Genomic DNA, 20524 nt, shown 5'->3' with positions numbered 1-20524 from the left:
TGGAAGATGAAAACCAAGACTAACTCGGGCTAGCACTCAATTCTCGAAAATTAGGATGACAAAACATAAGCTTCACTTTTATTGAAAAAAAATGGCATAATAATCAATTACAATGCAAAACCGAAATAAATAGTACTTGGGTTCAGCTAGCCCTCCCCAAATTATTCCCTCCAACGACTTCTTTTGAGATCACAATCCAAAGTAATTCAAACAGGAAACAATCATAACAACTCCTAAAATAAAAGAAACAATTAACTAAATAACAAATAAATAAACTTCCTAATTTAAATCGGCCATATCCTCCAAATCGCCCAATCCCTTGAAATCACGGGATTTGCCTCATCGCCTAGATTCTCGGGATTTTCTAACAACTTGGTCATCCTCTAGGTGGCGAGCGGTTGGTCCTCAGTCACTTTGCCTTGCACGCCTAGAGCTTTGCTTCTCGCCTCAGCCCGTTTAGCACTCCTAGTGGCATTGCGGATAGCCCTTCTCACTTCTCCATCATTTCTCCCCCTTCAAGACTGACCTTGTCCTCAAGGTCAAGTTCTGGAAAGTGTTCCTTGAGAATCTGAACACTTTCCCATGTAGCATCTTCGGTTGGGAGCCCCCTCCATTGAACCAAGGCTTCGGTTGCCGTTTGGCCACCCTTCCTCACAAGCCTATACTCCATGATCTTCTCAACTTGGATGGCCATCCTACCTTCTTCATCTGTCATGGGCAATTCATTCACAACTTTGGTTGGATCTCCAACCTTCCTTCTTAGCCATGAGACATGAAAAATAGGATGAATGTGAACCCTGACCGGTAAGTCTAGCTTGTAAGCAAGCTGTCTGCACTTCTCCAACACTTGACATGGGCCTGAATATTTAGCCCTCAACTTGCTCAATGTTACCTTGGATAGTGCATTGTGCTCCCTCAGTAAGTACTTGAGAAAGACCCAATCTCCCGGCTCAAAGGACTCCATGCTTCTTCCATTGTCAAAGTGCTTCTTCATTTGGTCTTGAGCACGTGCCAAGTTCTTTTTGAGTTCTTTCAAGATCTCATCCCTCGCTCTAAGCTCCATATCCACCAACTCATTAGGTGAACTTCCTACTTCATAGGCTGTAAGCACTGGTGGTGGCTTCCCATAGAGCGCCTCAAATGGTGTCATCTTGATTGATCGGTGGTACGATGTGTTGTACCAAAATTCAGATCAAGCCAAATGCTCCTCCCACTTCTTCGGGTATTGGTGCACAAAGCACCTAAGATATTGCTCAAGAGTCCGGTTGGTCACCTCTGTTTGGCCATCGGTTTGAGGTGATATGTTGAACTTGGGGCCAATTCCGTTCCATGCATCTTGAAGTACTCCCACCAAAAACTGCTCATGAACACATGGTCCCTATCTATTACAATGCTTCTCGGCATCTCATGGAGCTTCATCACGTGATCCATATAAAGTTTAGCAATAGTCTTGGCCATGTATAGATGTACCATTGCAATGAAGTTTGCATACTTAGTCAAGTGGTTTACCACCACAAGAACCCCACCACATCCATTTGAAAGTGGCAACCTTTCTACAAAGTCCATGGTGACATCCTCCCAAGTGTGAGTAGGGATCGGTAACGGCATCAACCCGGGCTTGCTATTCTCACTCTTCATCCTTTGACAAGTGTCACACCTCCTAATATACTCCCTCACATCTCCTTTCATGCCATCCCAATAGAACAAGTTAGCCACCCTTACCCAAGTACGATATACCCCCGAATGTCCCCCTTTCTTGGTATCATGAAAGTGGCCTAAAATCTTCCTTATAAGATCTCCCATACTCGGCACAACTACTCTCCCCTTATATTTTAGAAGCTCATCACGCATCTCATAGTTTTCTACTCCCTTAGCATCCACATCTAACTTCTCCATCACCTCCTTGCATCTTAGATCATTTTTTATTCCCTTTCTAATCTCATCCCACACTCCCCATGAAGGACCCGAAAAGGCCTCCAACACCTCACCATCTTCCCTCCCAGATAGGCGTCGGCTACATGAACCCCCTACCCGGCCTATACACAATTGAAATTTAAACCCAAGTAACTTAGATACCCACCTTTGTTGATCCGGAGTGGTGATTCTTTGCTCCAAAAGATGCTTCACAGGTCGTTGATCCGTGGCTATCAAGAACTTTCGCCCCAACAAATAAGGCCTCCAGACTCCATGATAGCAAGCATCTCCCATGCATACACACTCCACCTTTTTTTTTTGAACACCAAGGGCCTTGCTAATGAATGCTAGTGGCCTCCCTTCTTGTGTCAATACCTCACCCACCCCCACATTGCTTGCACTCATGTGTAACTCAAATGCCTTCTCAAAATTAGGCATAGCAAGGATGGGTGTAGCTGTCATGGCCTTCTTCAAAGCTTCAAATGCCGTCTCCCCCTCATCACTCCAAACGAAATTATTCTTCTTGAGCATGTTGGTGAGTGGTCTAGCAATGGAAGCATAATCGTTGGCAAACTTTCTATAGTAACTCGTGAGCCCTAGAAAGCCCTTCAATTTGGTGATGGTCTTCGGTTTGGGCCAACCCACCGTAGTTTTAACCTTTCTTGAATCCACCTTGACCCCCTCATGTGATATCAAATACCCCAAATACTCAATTTCACCTTGGCCAAATGCACACTTGGACAACTTAATATAGAAAGAGTTGTCAAGTAGCACCCCCAAAATAACCTCCAAGTGCTCCAAATGATCCTCCCATGTCTTCGAATAAACAAGAATATCATCAAAAAATACCAACACATACCTTCTCAAATACGGCTTAAATATTTGGTTCATGCATGCTTGAAAAGTTGAAAGAGCATTGCATAGACCAAACGGCATCACCAAGTACTCGAAATGGCCATTGTGAGTTTGAAAAGCCATCTTGTGAATGTCCCCTTCATGTACCTTAATTTGATGGTATCTGGCCCTTAGATCAAGTTTGGAGAAGAACACCGAACCTCCAAGCTCATTTAACATGTCATCAATGGTCGGAATTGAAAATCTATCCTTGATAGTAGCCTCATTCAAGGCTCAATAGTCAGTGCAAAATCTCCATGTGCCATCATTCTTCTTCACTAAGAGAATTGGACTTGAGAATGGGTTAGTGCTAGTCTTTCAATGGAATGCGATGGTCAAATTTCCTTGAGGTTGGAAGTGTCTTCAGATCCTCCATCACCCTAGAAAACCTCCCCAACAAACCCCTCAGGTCATTAGGAACCTCGGCCCCTAATTCCCTCTCCATGCCCCATCTTTCACTTCATGCCTCTCACTTAAGCCCATCGGTTGGGAGGCCAATGTGATAGCAAAACATTGCCCCCTTGCCTCAAGATCTTCTCCATCTCATTAGGCCCCACGACCTTACATCCCCCTCTTCCATTCATCCTTATGGCCACCCATTTGCCCCCCATCATAAACTCCATAGTCATTTTTCTGTAGTCTGAGACTATCTTCCTTAGCTCCATTAGCCATTGCACACCCAACACAATGTCCAACCCCACAATAGGCAAATAATACAAACCTACTACAATCTCAAGGCCTTGTGTTTTCAAACATACCTTTTTATATTCTTCTCTACACATCAACTTTTCCCCGCTAGCTCCTTTGACCTCAAATGGAGTGATAGAAGTCATAGGCAACCCCAAGCTCTCGACCAGTTTAGAGTTGATGAAGTTTAGGGATGAACCATTATCAACAAGAATCTTTATCTCTATATTGCCAATGTGAGCTTATGTTCTCATCGTTCTAGGTCCCGTAACACCCGCCAATGTGTGGATAGAAATATGAGGATCTCTCCTCACGGCCTCATCTTGTTCTTGCTCTTCTTGCCCTTGCTCTTCCTCCCCTATGTCTTCTTCTTCCTCTGACTCCATTTCTATGAGAAAAAATTGCTTGGCTTTGTATTTGTGGTCCATTGTGAACCTCTCATTGCAATTGAAACAAAACCCCTTCTCTCTTCATCATTGAATCTCTTCCCAAGATGGCCTCTTCACGCCTGTGGGTAATGGTTTGGTTCCACTTGATGCACCTCTATTAGGACCTCCTGGTGAGAAGTCCTTGCTAAAAGTTTTGTTTGCACCAAACTTGGAAACCATTGGGGGTGGTTTCCTCACCTCCAGGCAGCTATTCTTCCTCAAATCTTGGAGTTGATCTTCCTTAATTTGTGCAACCTCCAACGCTAGCATCAAGGTCTTCAGTTCTTAAACTTTACCTCTGCCACCAACTCATTCCTCAAGCCTCCCACAAAAGTCCCAATGAGAGCCTTCTCGGACCACCCTGTACCCTTGTAGACAAGTATTCGAACTTCTTTCGATAATCCCTTAAAGATCCAGTTTGCTTGATCTTTGAGAGTCTCATGGTAGTCCGTATACTCGGTTGACCCGAACCTCCCTAAGAGCTCATTGACAAATTTCCTCCATTTCAACTCCCTCCTTTGAGCTCTATAGTTCTTCCTCATCGATTGCCACCATTGGTTAGCCTCCCCCTCAAGGAAATAGGTGGCATATGACACTTTAGCATGACCCTCCATGTGATTGTACTTGAAGTATTGCTCAGCTCTACTAACCCAAGTGCTCGGGTCATCACCATTGAACTTGGGAAAATCCATTTTTGGTTTGAGAACTCCCTCTACGTGCGCCTCTCCTTTCACTTTGGTTCCCTTCTTCCCTTTCATTTTCCACTGTTGATTCCACCTCGGTGCTTGAGGAATCTTGATTAGATGTAACCAAATCCTCCACCCTCTCATGGTGTTGACTTCTTCTAGACCCCACAGAGCCCTTGGACTATGATGCCTCTCGGCTCTTCTTATATGGCGCCTACCATGTCCATTCCTCATTTGATCCACCAATTGGTGGAGCACCTCCTCTAACCTTCCAAGTCGTTCATTGGTAGGGATGTGTTGTGTCTCTAAAGTGGCTTCAAAGTTCTCAATCAGCTCCCTATGCATTGGTTGTCGATCGGCCATGATCTTCTTCCTTGGCTTCCTCTTCACGGGTTGGACGCCTCTCAACAAAAGCACCAATGATGGAAGCCTTACTCGAGCTCAAGTGTTTACGGTCGTGTTGGATGAATGAATCAAGGGCTACCTCGAGGCAACACCAAGATCCGAATGGTTGGAAGATGAAAACCAAGACTAACTCAGGCTAGCACTCAATTCTTGAAAATTTGGGTGACAAAGCATAAGCTTCACTTTTATTCAAAAAAAATAGCCTAATAATCAATTATAATGCAAAACTGAAATAAATAGTACAAGGGTTCGGCTAGCCCTCCCCCAATTATTCCCTCCAATGACTTCTTTTGAAATCACAATCTAAAATAATTCAAACTACTAAAATTAAAGAAACAATCCTAACAACTTTTAAAATAAAGGAAACAAATTAACTAAATAGCATATAGATAAACTTCCTAATTTAAATTGGTCATATCCTTCAAATCGCCCAATCCCCTGAAACCACTGGATTTGCCTCATCGCGATTCTTGGGATTTTATAAAAACTCAGTCATCCTTTAGGTGGCGAGTAGTTGCTCCTCGGTCGCCTTGCCTTGTGCGCCCAGAGCCTTCCTCCTTGCCTTGGACCGTTTAGCTCCTCAGTTGCCACTCCTCGGTTGCCTTGCCTTGTGCGCCCAGAGCCTCTCTTCTTGCCTTTGCTTGTGTGCTCCTCGTCTTGACCTGATTAGTCCCCTCGGTGACAAGTAGTTGGTCCTTGGTCGCATTGCCCTGCGCGCCCAAAGCCTCCCTTCTCGCCCTTGCTTGTGCACCCAGAGCTTCGCTTCTCGCCTCAGCCCATTTAGCCCTCCTAGTGGCATTGCAGATAGCCCTTCTCGCTTCTCCATCACCATGTCAAGAAAGACCCGCTAGTCGTCTATACTTTTCATGAGCCGAAAATAAGGTAGTGTTTGGGTAGTAAAGTGAGATTATTTTATTATTATTTAATATTTTTTTATTATTATTTTTTATCTATTTTGTATTACTATTTAATATTTTATCATTGTTTTTTTTATCAATTTTTTTATTACATATCTTCTAAAATCACCTCACTATCCAAACGTAACTTAAAACAGCCACCAACAATTACAATTTTGAGGACACTTTCATTATTGGCATTGGGTGGTTTGACAACGAGTATAAAGGCTAGATAGACGGTGGGACCACCCAGTGGCGATCAAGCGTTTGGTACTTGGTTCTGAACTGGAGTACATGAGTTCGAGATCGAGATTAAGGCTAGTTATATAAACGATATGAGAAATCTGTAAATAATAATGAGATAATATGTGAATGCCAGTGAAATAGTTTGAATTAAAATTTTTATGGGGTATTAGAAAATGAGAGAGAAAAAGTTGGATAAAAAATTATAAAGTTAAAAGCAGGTTAAAATTTAATTTTTTAATATAATTTTTGTTTTGAGATTTGAAAATGTTGAATTATTATTATTTTTTGTTTTGTTTAAAAGTTTAGGAAAGTTGTAATGATTAGATGAAAATTTTGAAAATTTGATTTTTTTTTTTTTTTTTTTTTTGTAAATTTGAAATTTGAATGATATTTGGATGTTGAGAAGATATGAAATGGGATAAGATGAAATGATTTGAAAGATTTGTGAAACCAAACCAAGCCATAACTCCGCCATCTGCATCTTGTTTCTTTGATTGGATATTGTAAGGATGGTACGGAGACCATTCTCGTCTACGATCATATGGCCTGCAGAACCCTACGTGATCATCTCTACAAGTCCAATAATCCTCCTCTCTCATGGAAGCAGCATCTTCTGATTTGCATCGTTGCAGCACGAGGTTTGAGCTACCTACATACAGGTGCCAAACAAACGATCATTCATCGTGACGTGAAAACCACATATATTACTGGATGAGGAGTGGCTAACCAAGGTGTCGACTGTGGATTGTCCAAAATGGGACCTATTGGCGTGTCTAAGGGCCTTGTTCGCACTGTAGTCAAGGGTAGCTTTGGGTTACTTGATCCTGAGTATTATTGACAATAACAGTTGACGGAGAAATCCGATGTGTATTCATATAGAGTTGTCCTGTGCGAAGTGTTATCTGCAAGGCCACCAATATTGAAATTTCTGAGAAGATGCAAGTGAGGTTTGCAGATTGGGCTCGACAAAGCTCTCGCAATGGAAAGTTTGACCAGATTGTTGATCCAGCTTTGAAGGGTCAAATTGTGCCCGAGTGTTTGACTAAATTTGGTGAGGATGCTGTGAGTTGTTTGCATGACTGTGGAATCAAACGTCTATCGATGAATGATGTGGTGTGGAGCCTTAAGTTTGCATTGCAATTGCAAGAGAGTTAGAAGCGCCCCTCTTGATGGGCTTGTTCACACGCAAATAAGGCCCAGAGGGCCCAATGTAGATAATCCACACGTGAAAGACCATCCGGCCTGACGTGCGATAACGACAAGCCCCCAAACCATCCAATGTGTTTGGCGAGCAATTCGACCACACAACTGAAACCGGGAAATTTAAATATATCCTTTGGAGTTAGTACCTTGGGCGAGAGAAAAAGGATAAAGAGAAATTCAAACAACTATTGCGTAGGCTTTAGCCTAGCTTCTTCCATTCTAAAAATAACATAGGTAACTCTTAACCAAGGTACGTAAAAAAAAAGTTGAACTAGTAGAACCTTCATGGATTGTGTCAATCATTTGACTTAGGCATTAGAGGCATTTAATACCCCACAAGCCTTCCTTGAGTTTCTTGGTGTAGGTTTACGGGAGGTGTTGATGGGTGTGAAACACTTCCATTACAGTTAGCGCCATCTATAAGATATTCTTTTGCATACCTGCTATGACATGGTGCCAGGAAACTTGGGACCAGGAAGCCACATCCATGGATATGGAAGGGAGATTAGCTGAAATGGAAGAGAAACTAAGAAAGGTGACCGTGGAATTGGAAGCTCTCTAGTGCGAAAATAAGGATTTGATGCACAAGAATGTCGTCTTGGGGGAAGACATTGTGCCAAGCTGTGTTGATCGAACGAAGGTAGAATCACAGCGTATGGGCAAATCACTCGTAGGCGATAAGGAGAAGAGAAGAACGCACCACGTTTTACGAAGCCTCATGGATAAATATGAAGAAATGACCCGAAAGATAGACGCATCCTCGTCGGTAGACCAACTGCTCACTAGTACTGACCTTCCACATAGCACGAAAATCATGGCAATACCACTCCCGCTAAAGTTCAAGGTCCTACTGGTCGAGACGTACGTCAGATTCAAGGATCCTGTTGAACATCTAGAAACGTTCAGAGCACACATGACGTTCCACGATTTCCCAAAAGAAATGTCATGTCGGGCATTCCCTTAAACCCTCAAAGAGGTTGCCCATGGATGGTTTGGATCATTCCAAATAGGTTTTGTAGATAGTTTCAAGTAATTGGGAAGGCAGTTCCTAATGCAGCTCATGGCAATCAAAAGAAAAAGAAGGTTGGCCGCTTATTTCCACACTGCAAAAGAATAAGAAGACAAGAACCTAAAAGCCTGTCTCACTCGTTTCAACAAGGAATGTATAATGGAAGATGATCAAGATGAGAAAATCATGTTAGCAGCCATATTGGGAGGGATTTGGCCCAGAAATCCCTTCATGACTGAGCTGGCGAGGAAAACCCTAACCCCCTATGTGAATTCATGGACAGAGTTGACGATTTTGTCAACGCCAAAGATACCCTATGGGCCCTGACCGCGCTGAGAAAATTGAAAATGGAGCAGTTGGAAGATAAAGCAATGAGAAGTACTGAAGGAAAAGACTGAGAAAATGATTCGAGGACTAAAAAGAACCCGCATGAAAGAAGGTGGAAAATTGGAGCCACAACACTGTGAGGGAAGCCTCACTCGCGCTCAGGTGTTTACGATTGTGTTGGATGGATGAATCAAGGGCTACCTCAGGGCAACACCAAGATCCGACTGGTTGGAAGATGAAAATCAAGACTAACTCAGGCTAGCACTCAATTCTCGAAAATTAGGGTGACAAAGTATAAAGTTCACTTTTATTGAAAAAAATCATAATATTCAATTACAATGCAAAACAAAAATATATAGTACAAGGGTTCAGCTAGTCCTTCCCCAATTATTCCCTCCAACGAAGTCTTTTGAAATCACAATCCAAAAGAATTCAAACTTCTAAAATTAAGGAAACAATCCTAACAACTCCTAAAATAAAGGAAACAAATTAATTAAATAACAAATAGATAAACTTCCTAATTTAAATCGGTCATATCCTCCAAATCGCCAAATCCCATAAAATCATGGGATTTGCCTCATCGCCTGGTTTCTCGAGATTTTTCAATAACTCGATCGTCCTCTAGGTGGCGAGCAGTTGCTCCTCGGTCGCCTTGCCTTGTGCGCCCAGAGGCTCCCTCCTTGCCTCTGACTATTTAGCTCCTTGGTCGCCTTGCCTTGTGTACCCAGAGCCTTTCTTCTCGCCTCCGCTTGTGCGCTCTTCATCTCGGCCCGATTCGTCCCCTCGGTGGCGAGTAGTTGGTCCAAGGTCGCTTTGCCTTAGCTTGCGCGCCTAGAGCTTCCCTTCTCGTCTTAGCCCATTTAGCCCTCCTAGTGGCATTACGGATAGCCCTTCTCGCTTCTCCATCATTCCTCCCCCTTCAAGACTGACCTTGTCCTCAAGGTCAAGTTCTGGAAAGTGTTCCTTGAGAACCTGAACACTCTCCCATGTAGCATCTTCAGTTGGGAACCCCATCCATTGAACCAAGGCTTTGGTTGCCACTTGACCACCCTTCCTCACAAGCCTATACTCCATGATCTTCTTAGTTTGGATGGCCATCCTACCCTCTTCATCCATCATGGGCAATTCATTCATTACTTTGGTTGGAACTCCAACCTTCCTCCTTAGCCATGAGATATGAAAATAGGATTAATGTGAACCCCGGCCGGTAAGTCTAGCTTGTAAGCAAGCTGTCTGCACTTCTCCAACACTTGATATGAGCCAAAATATTTAGCCATCAACTTGCTTAATGATGCCTTGGATAGTGCCTTGTGCTCCCTTGGTAAGTACTTGAGAAAGACCCAATCTCCCAGCTCAAAGGACTGCATGCTTCTTCCCTTGTCAAAGTGCTTCTTCATTTGATCATGAGCATGTGCCAAGTTCTTCTTGAGTTCTTTCAAGATATCATCCCTCGCTCTAAGCTCCATATCCACCAACTCATTTGGTTAGCTCCCAACTTCATAGGCTACAAGCACCAGTGGTGGTTTCCCATAAAGCGCCTTAAATTGTGTCATCTTGATTGATCAGTGGTACGAGGTGTTATACCAAAATTCAGCCCAGGCCAGATGCTGCTCCCACTTCTTCGAGTAATGGTGCACCAAGCACCTAAGGTATTGCTCAAGAGTCTGATTGGTCACCTCCGTTTGGCCATCGGTTTGAGGGTGATAGGTTGAATTTCGGGCCAATTCCGTCCCATGCATCTTGAAATACTCCCTCCAAAAGTTGCTCATGAATACACAATCCCTATCCATCACAATGCTTCTCCGTATCCCATCTTCCACTTCATGCCCTTCACTCAAACCCCTTGGTTGGGAGGCCAATGTGATAGCGAAACATTGTCCCCTTGACTCAATAGCTTCTCCATCTCATTAGGCCCCACAGCCTTACATCCCCCTCTTCCATTCATCCTGATGGTCACGCTTTTGCCCCCATAAAAAACTCCATAGTCATTTTTCTATAGTCTGAGACTATCTTCCTTAGCTCATCTAGCCATTGCACACCCAACACAACGTCCAACCCCACAATAGGTAAAGAATACAAATCCACTACAATCTCAAGGCCTTGTGTTTCAAACAAACTTTTTTAAATACTTCTCTACACATCATCTTCTCCCCGCTAGCTGCCTTGACCTTGAATGGAGTGATAGAAGTCATTGGCAACCCCATGCTCTCTGCCACTTTAGAGTTGATGAAGTTTAGGGATGAGCCATTATCAAAAAGAACCGTTACCTCTATCTTGCCAATATGAGTTTGTGTTCTCATCATTCTTGGCCCCACAACAACCGTTAATGCATGGATAGAAAATTTGAGGATCTCCCCATACGACCTCATCTTGTTCTTGCAATTTCCTCTTGCTACGACTCCATCTCTGTGAGAAAAATTTGCTTGGCTTTGCATCTGTGACCCATTTTGAACCTCTCATTGCAATTGAAACAAAGCTCATTCTCTCTTCGTCGTAGCATCTCTTCCCAAGATAGCCTCTTTGTGCCTGCGAGTAATGGTTTGGTTCCACTAGATGCACCTCCACTAGGACCTCTCGGTGAGAAGTCCTTGCTAAAAGTTTGGTTTGCATCAAACTTGGAAACCAATGGGGGTGGTTTCCTCACCTCCAAGCGGCTATTCTTCCTCAAGTCTTGGAGTTGATCTTCCTTAATCCGTGCAACCTCCAAGGCTTGCATCAAGGTCTTCGGCTTCTTAAGCTTTACCTCCGCCGCCAACTCACTTTTCAAGCCTCCCATGAAAATCCCAATTAGCGCCTTCTCCGACCACCTATATACCCTTGTAGAAAGTATTCGAATTCCTTTTGATAATCCCTCTATAGGTCTTCCTCATCCATTGCCACCATTGACTAGCCTTCCTTGCAAGGAAGTAGGCGGCATAGGACATTTTAGCATGGCCCTCCATGTGATTGTACTCGAAATATTACTCGACTCTACTAACCCAAGTGCTCAGGTCATCACCATTGAACTTGGGAAAATGCATTTTTGGTTTGAGAACTTCCCCCTATGTGTGTCTTTCCTCTCACCTTGGTTCCCTTCTTCCCTTACACTTTCCTTGGTCGATTCCTCCTTGGTACCTGAGGAATCTTGATTAGATGAAACTGAATCCTCTACCCACTCACGGTGTTGACTTCTTGTAGGCCACATGGAGGCCTCGGGACTATGATGCCTCTCAGCTCTTCTTCTATGGCGTCTTCCATCTCCATTCCTCCTTTGATCCACCAATTGGTGGAACACCTCCTCTAACCTTCCAAGCCGTTCATTGGTGGCGATGTGTTGTGCCTCCAAAGTGACTTCAAGGTTCTCAATCCGCTCCCTATGCATTGGTTGTCAATTGGCCAAGATCTTCCTCCTTGGCTTCCTTTCCATGGGTTGGACGCCTCTCAACGAAAACACCAATGATGGAAGTCTCACTCACGCTCAGGTGTTTATGGTCATGTTGGATGGATAAATCAAGGGCTACCTCGGGGCAACACTAAGATTTGACTGGTTGGAAGATGAAAATCAAGACTAACTCGGGCTAGCACTCAATTCTCGAAAATTAGGGTCACAAAGCATAAGCTTCACTTTTATTGAAAAAATCATAATAATCAATTACAATGCAAAACCGAAATAAATAGTACTAGGGTTCGGCTTTCCCTCCCCCAATTATTCCTCCAATGACTTCTTTTGAAATCACAATCCAAAATAATTCAAACTTCCAAAATTAAGGAAACAATCCTAACAACTCCTAAAATAAAGGAAACAAATTAACTAAATAAAAAATAGATAAACTTCCTAATTTAAATTGGTCATATCCTCTAAATCGCCCAATCCCCTGAAATCACGGGATTTGCCTCATCGCCTGGATTCTCGATTTTTGAACAACTCAGTCGTCCTCTTGGTGGCGAGCAGTTGCTCCTCGATCGCCTTGCCTTGTGCACCCAGAGCCTCCCTCCTCGCCTTGGACCGTTTAGCTCCTCAGTTGCCACTCCTCGGTCGCCTTGCCTTGTGCAACCAGTGCCTCTCTTCTCGCCTCTGCTTGTGCGCTCTTTGTCTTGGCCTGATTAGTCCCCTCGATGGCAAGTAGTTGGTCCTCTTTCGCTTTGCCATGTGCGCCCTAAGCCTCCCTTCTCGCCTCAACTTGCACGCCCAGAGCTTCCCCTCTTGCCTCAGCCCGTTTATTCCTCCTAGTGGCAATGCGGATAGCCATTCTCTCTTCTCCATCACACTGATGATAAATCCTGGAGTCTAGCACTCCAACATGAATGTTTGGGATGGTGTCAGGGAACCAATCCAGAACAAGGATAGAGTTCAAAGGACCCATTGGTTTTGCACTTACCACAAGCTGGGGGGGAGGGTGTAGGATGAAATATTGTCACACCTTGAAACGCAAGATTGTGGAGATGCAGAATAGCGGTGAGCTCGAGTGCCTAGTAGCTCAAAATCTGACCCCCCAATCACGAGTAGGCGAAAGAAGGCAAGATCGAGAAGGGAGACGTCAAAGGAGTGAAAGCCTAGGGAGGATAAGGGTCCTGAGGGAAAATCCTGAGCAAACCACTCGCCATCGTCAAGATTGAAGTAATGCTCTCCTTGGGGAAATACGCACCATTGCTGGGAGATTCGCCGGGACTTGCCCTACCTCCTCTGGACAGATGGCCTAAGCCCACAAGGCCAGATATGAAGAAACTTTTAAGGTCGGAAGGCTGTCAAAGCAACCAAAGCTACAACCAACTACTATAGTATCTTTCAATGATGACAATTGCAGGGGGTAGTCTACCACACGATGATGTGTTGGCAGTGACTAAGCTAGTGGTCAATTATACCACTTGTAGGATACTTGTTGACAACGGTAGTTCGGCAGACATCCTCTTTTGGGATGATGCTTTCAGAGCTATAACCTCCACCTACCAAGGAAGAAGGCAATGGAAAAGTTTGCGGCGAGCAAGTCTTTGCTCGAGAATGTTACGTACAAGAGCTCACAGATGGAGATAGGGAAGTCATAATGGTGGAACCTCAAATAAGGGATGACCCGTGTCCGCCTACCTGAGATCAGGGTGCACGAGGTGGAAACTCAGGATGAAGATGCATTGAAGTAGGGAGAGGTCAACGAGCCCCTAGAGCTAATCACCTTGGACCCAACTCACCCTGATGCCATAGTAAGAATTGGAACCAAAATGAAAGGCGAAGAAAGACAACTACTAAGGCAACTCCTTACTGAACATAAGGATATCTTTGCTTGGAATAACAAGGACAGTCCAGGTATTGAGCAGAAGGTTATAGAACACCAATTGAGCTTCAACCAAGTCGTATGACCAGTTAAGCAAAGAAAAATGAGCTATAGCACCGAGAAATACGTGACCATTGTAGAAGAAGTCGATCTCCTTCTAGCAGCAGTCTTTATCATAGAATAGCTCTCAAACGTAGTGCTAGTGAAGAAATCCAATGGTAAGTGGCGAATGTGTGTGGACTTCACGAACCTCAACAAAGCCTACCCAAAAGATAGCTTCCCATTACCTCAGATTGACCAAATTGTGGATTCCACCACAGAACATCAAATGTTAAGTTTTATGGATGCATATTCCGGCCACAATCAAATCTAGATGAGTGAATCTGACCAAGAAAAAATAGAGTTCATAACCAACCAAGGACTATATTGTGACAAGGTGATACCTTTAGACTTGAAAAATATCGGAGCAACATACTAAAGATTGGTGAACATAATGTTTAAGGATCAGATCGGACAAAACATGGAGGTTTATGTTGACGATTTGCTATTTGAAAAGCAAAAAGCCAGAACTATGTGTAGAGGACTTGAGGGAAGCACTCAGAGTGTTGTGACAATACAAAATGAAGCTCAATCTGACTAAATGCGCATACGGGATGCAGTTAGGCAAGTTCTTAGGCTTTATGGGTTAGTAAGGGGAATCAAGGCCAACCCAGAGAAAGTATAGGCCATTATTGCAATGGAATTGCCAAGGAGCCTAAACGCGGTACAAAGGCTAGCAGGAAGAATAATGGCGCTTACTCGATTCGTATCGAGGGAGACGGATAGGTTATTCTATTTTTTTTTGGTCTTGCCAAAAATACAGAACTGGGACTTGGTATGCAAAAAGGCATCCGTACAGCTCAAGAAGTACTTGTCGAGCCTCCCACTCTTGAGTCATACAAAAGAAAGGGAGCCTTTACTTCAATATTTGGCAATCATGCCAAACACCATATCCACTGCACTAATATGCGAAGAGGGAAGGATACAAAGGCATGACACAATACACTAAAATAAAAATGCTAGCGTTTGTGCTAGTAACGACACTCACAGTCTGCGACCTTACTTCCAAGCACATCTTTTAAGAGTAATAACGAAAACTCCGCTACAGAAAATACTACCACGCCCAGACACCTCGGACCGTCTAATGAAGTGGTCAATTGAGCTAAGTGAGTTCAATTTTATAGCTAAGTTCTCCAACTTTCCCCAAGAAACAAGGAAACCTTCTATAAGGAAGCTGTTACAAGTGTACCTAGATGGCTCATCCTGATGAGCCATTCAAGGGGGAGTAAGAGTATATATAATCACAAAAGACAAAGCTGAAGCATACTATGCCACAAAGCTCAAATTAAGGTCACTAATAATGAAGTCGGGTATGAGGCAGTGTTGGCAGGACTCGCCATAGCAAGAGCCTCGGATCAAGGGAGATTGACATGGAAGCAAAATCTTAAGTCGTGGTCAGCCAATTAACCGGAGAAAACATGGCAAAAGGAGAGAAACTAAACAAATATTGTTCCCATAAAAATATAATCTGCAAGTGCACAAAAACGTAACAAGTATTAAACTGTTTTAAAGAAAATTGTTATTGAACCCACAAGGAATAATTATGCTATTGAATATTGAAATTGACTAAATTAATTATTATTTGGAAAACCAAAATTTGAAGAATGGTTTATCTAAATTAAACTAAATGAAAGAGCATTAAAATTTGGATTTTTAAGAATGAGAGTAGATCTTGAGCGTTTGACTTCACCTAGCAAATCCCACACAGTTTATTCTTCCTTGTTATAGAATCCCAATTATCCCAAGTTGATGATAAAAGTTCCTTAACTATTTAATATTTTCTCTCGAACAATACCAAAAATATCTCCAATTAATAACTCCGTATCTTTATGTGAATTTAACGAATTAGAGACTCATTAAGTTTTTTGGATTTTTCTTAAAAATCACACTAGTCGTAGTAAAACATCTATGCTTATACTTAACTAATGGTGTTTAATCCTAGAAGTTTAATCACGAATCACCTTTCGGTCTTATTGCAATCCAAAAGATTGAACAATAGTTAGCTAGAAAATTGTAAGTATTAAGAATGAACAATAAACAATAAACACTCAATCATGGAAATATTAAAAATAAAATAACTTGGAATATAACCTATGTGTTCAATGCTAGGCTACATCAAAGCTCTAGAAAATATAATTAGTTCATAACGAAATTAAAAAGAAAAAGAATAAAACTAGTATTCTTTATTGAAGCTGGTTAAAGAAGCATTCAGCTTTCGCCTTTGCTCCCCCAGATCTGCCTTCTCAAAAGAACACTTCAAATAATAAAAAATAAAAAAAACTAAAAGCTCTCAACTCTAATTCAGAACTCCTATTAAGATTAACAAAACTAGGACTCCCCATTCATTCCACAAGATGGAATTAAATAGATGTCAAAATTCAAATTTGGAAACAAAATAAATGTGGCTACAATCTACCCTAAAAATCTGAAAAATAGTTTCTAAAAATAGATGTTAACATAAAAGGAAATTATCCTAAGAATATCAAAATTATCTAAAATGGAAGATTGAGTGATATAGAGCTTGACTTGTGAAGATCGGGAGGATTTGGTAGTCAGTAAATTGATTACGGAACTAGGGGAAGATTCCATTGGGTAGATGTTGTGTGCGCTGAATATAACTGGTCTCCTCACCTAATCGCCAAGATGTAAGGTTCCTGACCAAGATGGAAGACTCCTCTCGCCAACCAATTGAGTGGTAAAGCTGCACGCCTTTGCTAGTTGTCGCCCACGATGTTAGTCTTTGATCGGATAGATTGGTCTCCAAGTCTTCTCACCTTTTCTAAGCACCATTGGGTCTCCTTGCCTACCAAGAGGAACGATTACTCTCTTTGCTTCCGGCGTTACAAGGCTCCTAGCCCATTCTAACCACCTAGAGCCTTGTTGCCAAGTTTTTGTGGCTTCTGCTAGCTCCTTCTGGTCGCAATTTTCCTCACCTACCGAGTGGAAACTCTTCTAGCCTTTGGGCGAGAGAAATCTCTTTGTTGCTCACGGGACAAGGCTTCTCGCCCAAATCTGATCGGCTCTCTTCAGATCTCGTAGCCTTTCATCTGTCTAGATCCGTAATCTCTTCTTTTGTACTAAAATGCTATCATTTTACACTAAATCTTCTCATTCCTTCAAATCCAAGAAAATAAATAAAAATATGTAGAAATAAAATAAAATCAATAGTATTGAAGGGAAAATGACACTTTTTATAAATAAAAGAATAATAAAAATCACATAAAAATAGCATTTATCAAATACCTCTAACAAGTTCACCAGAGACGTGGCCGATTTAATTACTTCCAAATCAGCCGTATCCCGAGGGAGGACAATTTGAAAACCAATAAGTTGGCATGAGCAGCATTTGAGAACGATGAAACTACCTTACATGGAAGGCAACTACTCTTACAATAGAGGTTCCAGCCTTAGGACTCAAAATTTCGGAAGTAAGCCTAGAGACCCCAGAATGGTCATGTGATATAACCAAGTTCTTGACCACCGGGGAGCTACCACTCAGTAAAGAAGAAGCCAGGATGATTAAGAATAAGGCCAGCAAGTTCCTCATGGTCAACGACACACTGTATAAACGTGGCTTCTTGGCCCCCTGTTAAGATGCACATCGAGAGAAGAGGTCCAATACGTCATGGAGGAAGTGCACCAGAGGATATGCTGGAAACACTTAGGAGGAAGAGCTTTGGCAGCTAAAGTCATGAGGGTTGTATACTATTGGCTGCACAACCTCAAGGATACCAACGAGTTCGCCAAGTGTGTCCAATGCCAATTGCATGCACTAGTCCCGACTAGCCCACCTAAAGAACTAACATCAATTATGTCCCTTGACCATTTGCCCTGTGGAAGGTAGACATGATCGGCCCTATGCCACTGGGTAAAAAAGGAGCAAAATTCATCATCGTCGTAGTCGATTATTTCACAAAATTGGCAGAAGCTGAAGAGCTAGCAATAGTTACTTCACAGAACATCACTAAATTTCTATGGAAAGTGATCGTATGTCTATTTGGTGTACCCCAGAGCATTGTGTCAGACAAAGGCAGGCAATTCGACTTTAAACATTATCAAAATTGGTGTGTCGAGCTTAAAATCAATATCCAATAGTCCTCCCTTGGACATCCCTAGGCTAACGAGCAAGTTGAGGCAGCAAACAAAACAATAATGGGCATACTAAAGAAGCGTGTAGAAGAAAAGAAAGGTGCTTGTACTGAGGAATTGGCTAGGGTACTTTGGGCATACAAGACCACCACCGTCAAGACCCCTACCAGTGAAACGCCCTTCGCCATGACCTACAGAAGTGAGGCAATAATACTTGTAGAAGTAGGGATGCCGAGCCATAGAATCCAACACTTTATTGACGAATAGAATGTCGAGATACTAGAAGAAAACCTTGATCTACTCGAAGAGAGAATGGAGGAAGCAGATTTCATAACAATGGCTAGTAAAAGAAAGACAGAGTAATACTTCAATAAGAGGGTAAGGGCAAGGTCCTTCAAAGTGGGAGACACCACTGCAGAGGAAGGAAGTGCGGACCATGATGGGTAGGCTTTCCTAATAGTAGCAAATTATTGATAGGGATTATACTACCCTAAGGATGCCCGAGGAAGCAAGCTACCTCACCCTTGAAATGCAAAGCATTTAAGAAAATACTTTGTATAACCCCAATGTAATCACATTGATGCATTAAAAGGATATTGGCTTCCATATCTTGTCTTCACATTTGGCGAGCAAAAGAGGAAATAGCTTCGACAAGTGTTCCCTTCTCACCCTTCACTTACACGGTTGAGGCATCCTTCTGTAGAATGCAAGTCGAGTGACTCCACTCTCATTTAGAGAATAAAGAGGAAATAGTTCAGCAGAGTGTTTCCCTCCTTCCCCCTCACTTACGTGGTTGAGGCATCCTCCTGCAGAACGCAAGTCGAGTGACTCCACTCACATTGGGCGAACAAAAGAGGAAACAACTCAACAGAGTGGTTCCTTCCTGGCCCCTTGCTTACGTAGTTGAGGCATCCTCCTACAGAACACAAGCCAAGTGACTCCACTCGCATTTGGAGAACAAAGGAGGAAATATCTTAGTAGAGTGTTTCTCTCCTCTCCTCTCACTTACGCTGTCGAGGCATCCTCTTGCAAAACAGACACCGAGTGGCTTCACTTGCATTTGGCAAGCAAAGGAGGAAACAACTCAGCAGAGTGTTTCCTTTCTTGCCCCTCACTAACGTGGTCGGGGCATCCTCACGCAAAATGTAAGACTGCTAAGTGCAAGACGAGTGACTCCACTCACATTTGGGGAACAAAGGAGGCAACAACTTAGCAGAGTGTTTCCCTCCTCACCCCACTTACATGGTCGAGGCATCCTCCCACAGAACGCAAGCTGAGTGACTCCACTCGCATTCGGCAAACAAAGGCGAAAACAACTTAGCAGAGTGTTTCTCTCCTCGCTGCTCACTTATGCAGTCAAGGCATCCTCCTACCAAACCCAAGCCAAGTGACTCAACTAGCGCTTGGCAAACAAAGGAGGAAACGACTCAGTAGATTGTTTCCCTCCTCGCCCTTCACTCATATAGAAAGCCGAAATCCAATCCCAATACCAATCCACTAAGTAGGCTGGTATAAAAAAAGATAGAAAAACCGATAGCATATATACACCAAGAAAAGTAGAAGTTCTCACGGTGATTGGAAAATATATACGTCTTACACATTGTCTAATGAACAATAAAAAAAAAAAAAAAAGAAGGAAGAAAGTCAAGTATCACGGCGTGTAGGAGGAAGGAAGGCTTTAGGCGTCTTATCCCACCCCAGGGAATCAAAAACTTCGTAAGCAGCGTGGTTGGACTTAATTGATTTTAAACTCAACTTCCATTGATCTGACTCGTGATGAGTAAGGAGATGCTCCCTTAATTGTTTGAAGCTTGTAGCCCATACCCCAAACTTGGTTTCAAATGGAATGAGCAACAGCTAGGTGGGAGAAAGACGAACAATCTCCTTATGAGAAACCTCCGAGTCAGTGTTCAACCAAGCCACCCTCAACTCTGTCATTGCCAAATTCTTCTAATATTTCTCAGAAACCTCAGATAGTTGCAGATAATGATGATCATGGCCTTTCAGCCAAGGCCAAGTGGTACGCATAGTGAGAACTATGCCACCCAACTTCTTCTAGCTCCTCGCTCATCCGTCTAAGGCGATTGCATGAAGTATCACGCTTTTCCTCCATAAACTTTGCCTTAAGGTGACAACGAGCCACTTCCACTTGAGACACATGCAAATCACTCTGGACAATGTCGGTCTCCCCTCTGAGAAAGGATACTTGACCCTCTAATAAGTGGTAGTAGGATTCCACCTGGGATAATTTCCTTGCCATCTTTATCTTATCAACCCGGGCGATCAAGACAACAAGATGTGCTTGAGCCATAAAGGGTTACATCAACTGGTTCTCCTCTTCTAAGTCAATCTAGTTGTCCACTTCTAGGAGGTAGGGTGATCAACCCCTTGTAAA

At 42.9% G+C, this 20524-nt stretch overlaps 1 protein-coding gene and 1 pseudogene across 1 annotated transcript; one reads left to right on the top strand and one right to left on the bottom strand.

The window, feature by feature from the left end:
- Positions 1 to 490: 490 nt before the first annotated feature.
- LOC121248693 lies at positions 491 to 1150 on the bottom strand. The gene has a single exon (XM_041147232.1). It carries the CDS (start codon positions 1148 to 1150, stop codon positions 491 to 493), a length of 660 nt encoding a protein of 219 aa, XP_041003166.1.
- A 3881-nt stretch (positions 1151 to 5031) lies between these two features.
- Positions 5032 to 7921, top strand: LOC121248683 (annotated as a pseudogene).
- Positions 7922 to 20524: the final 12603 nt, after the last annotated feature.

This window comes from Juglans microcarpa x Juglans regia, chromosome 2D (assembly GCF_004785595.1).
Source record: "Juglans microcarpa x Juglans regia isolate MS1-56 chromosome 2D, Jm3101_v1.0, whole genome shotgun sequence".
Lineage (NCBI taxonomy): Eukaryota > Viridiplantae > Streptophyta > Magnoliopsida > Fagales > Juglandaceae > Juglans > Juglans microcarpa x Juglans regia.
The sequence above is the reverse complement of the archived record's forward strand: the minus strand, read 5'-3'. Positions and strand labels throughout refer to the sequence as shown.

Coding starts and splice junctions, on each gene's coding strand:
- LOC121248693 (XM_041147232.1), bottom strand. CDS start 1,150: ATGACACCATTTGAGGCGCTCTATGGGAAGCCACCACCAGTGCTTACA.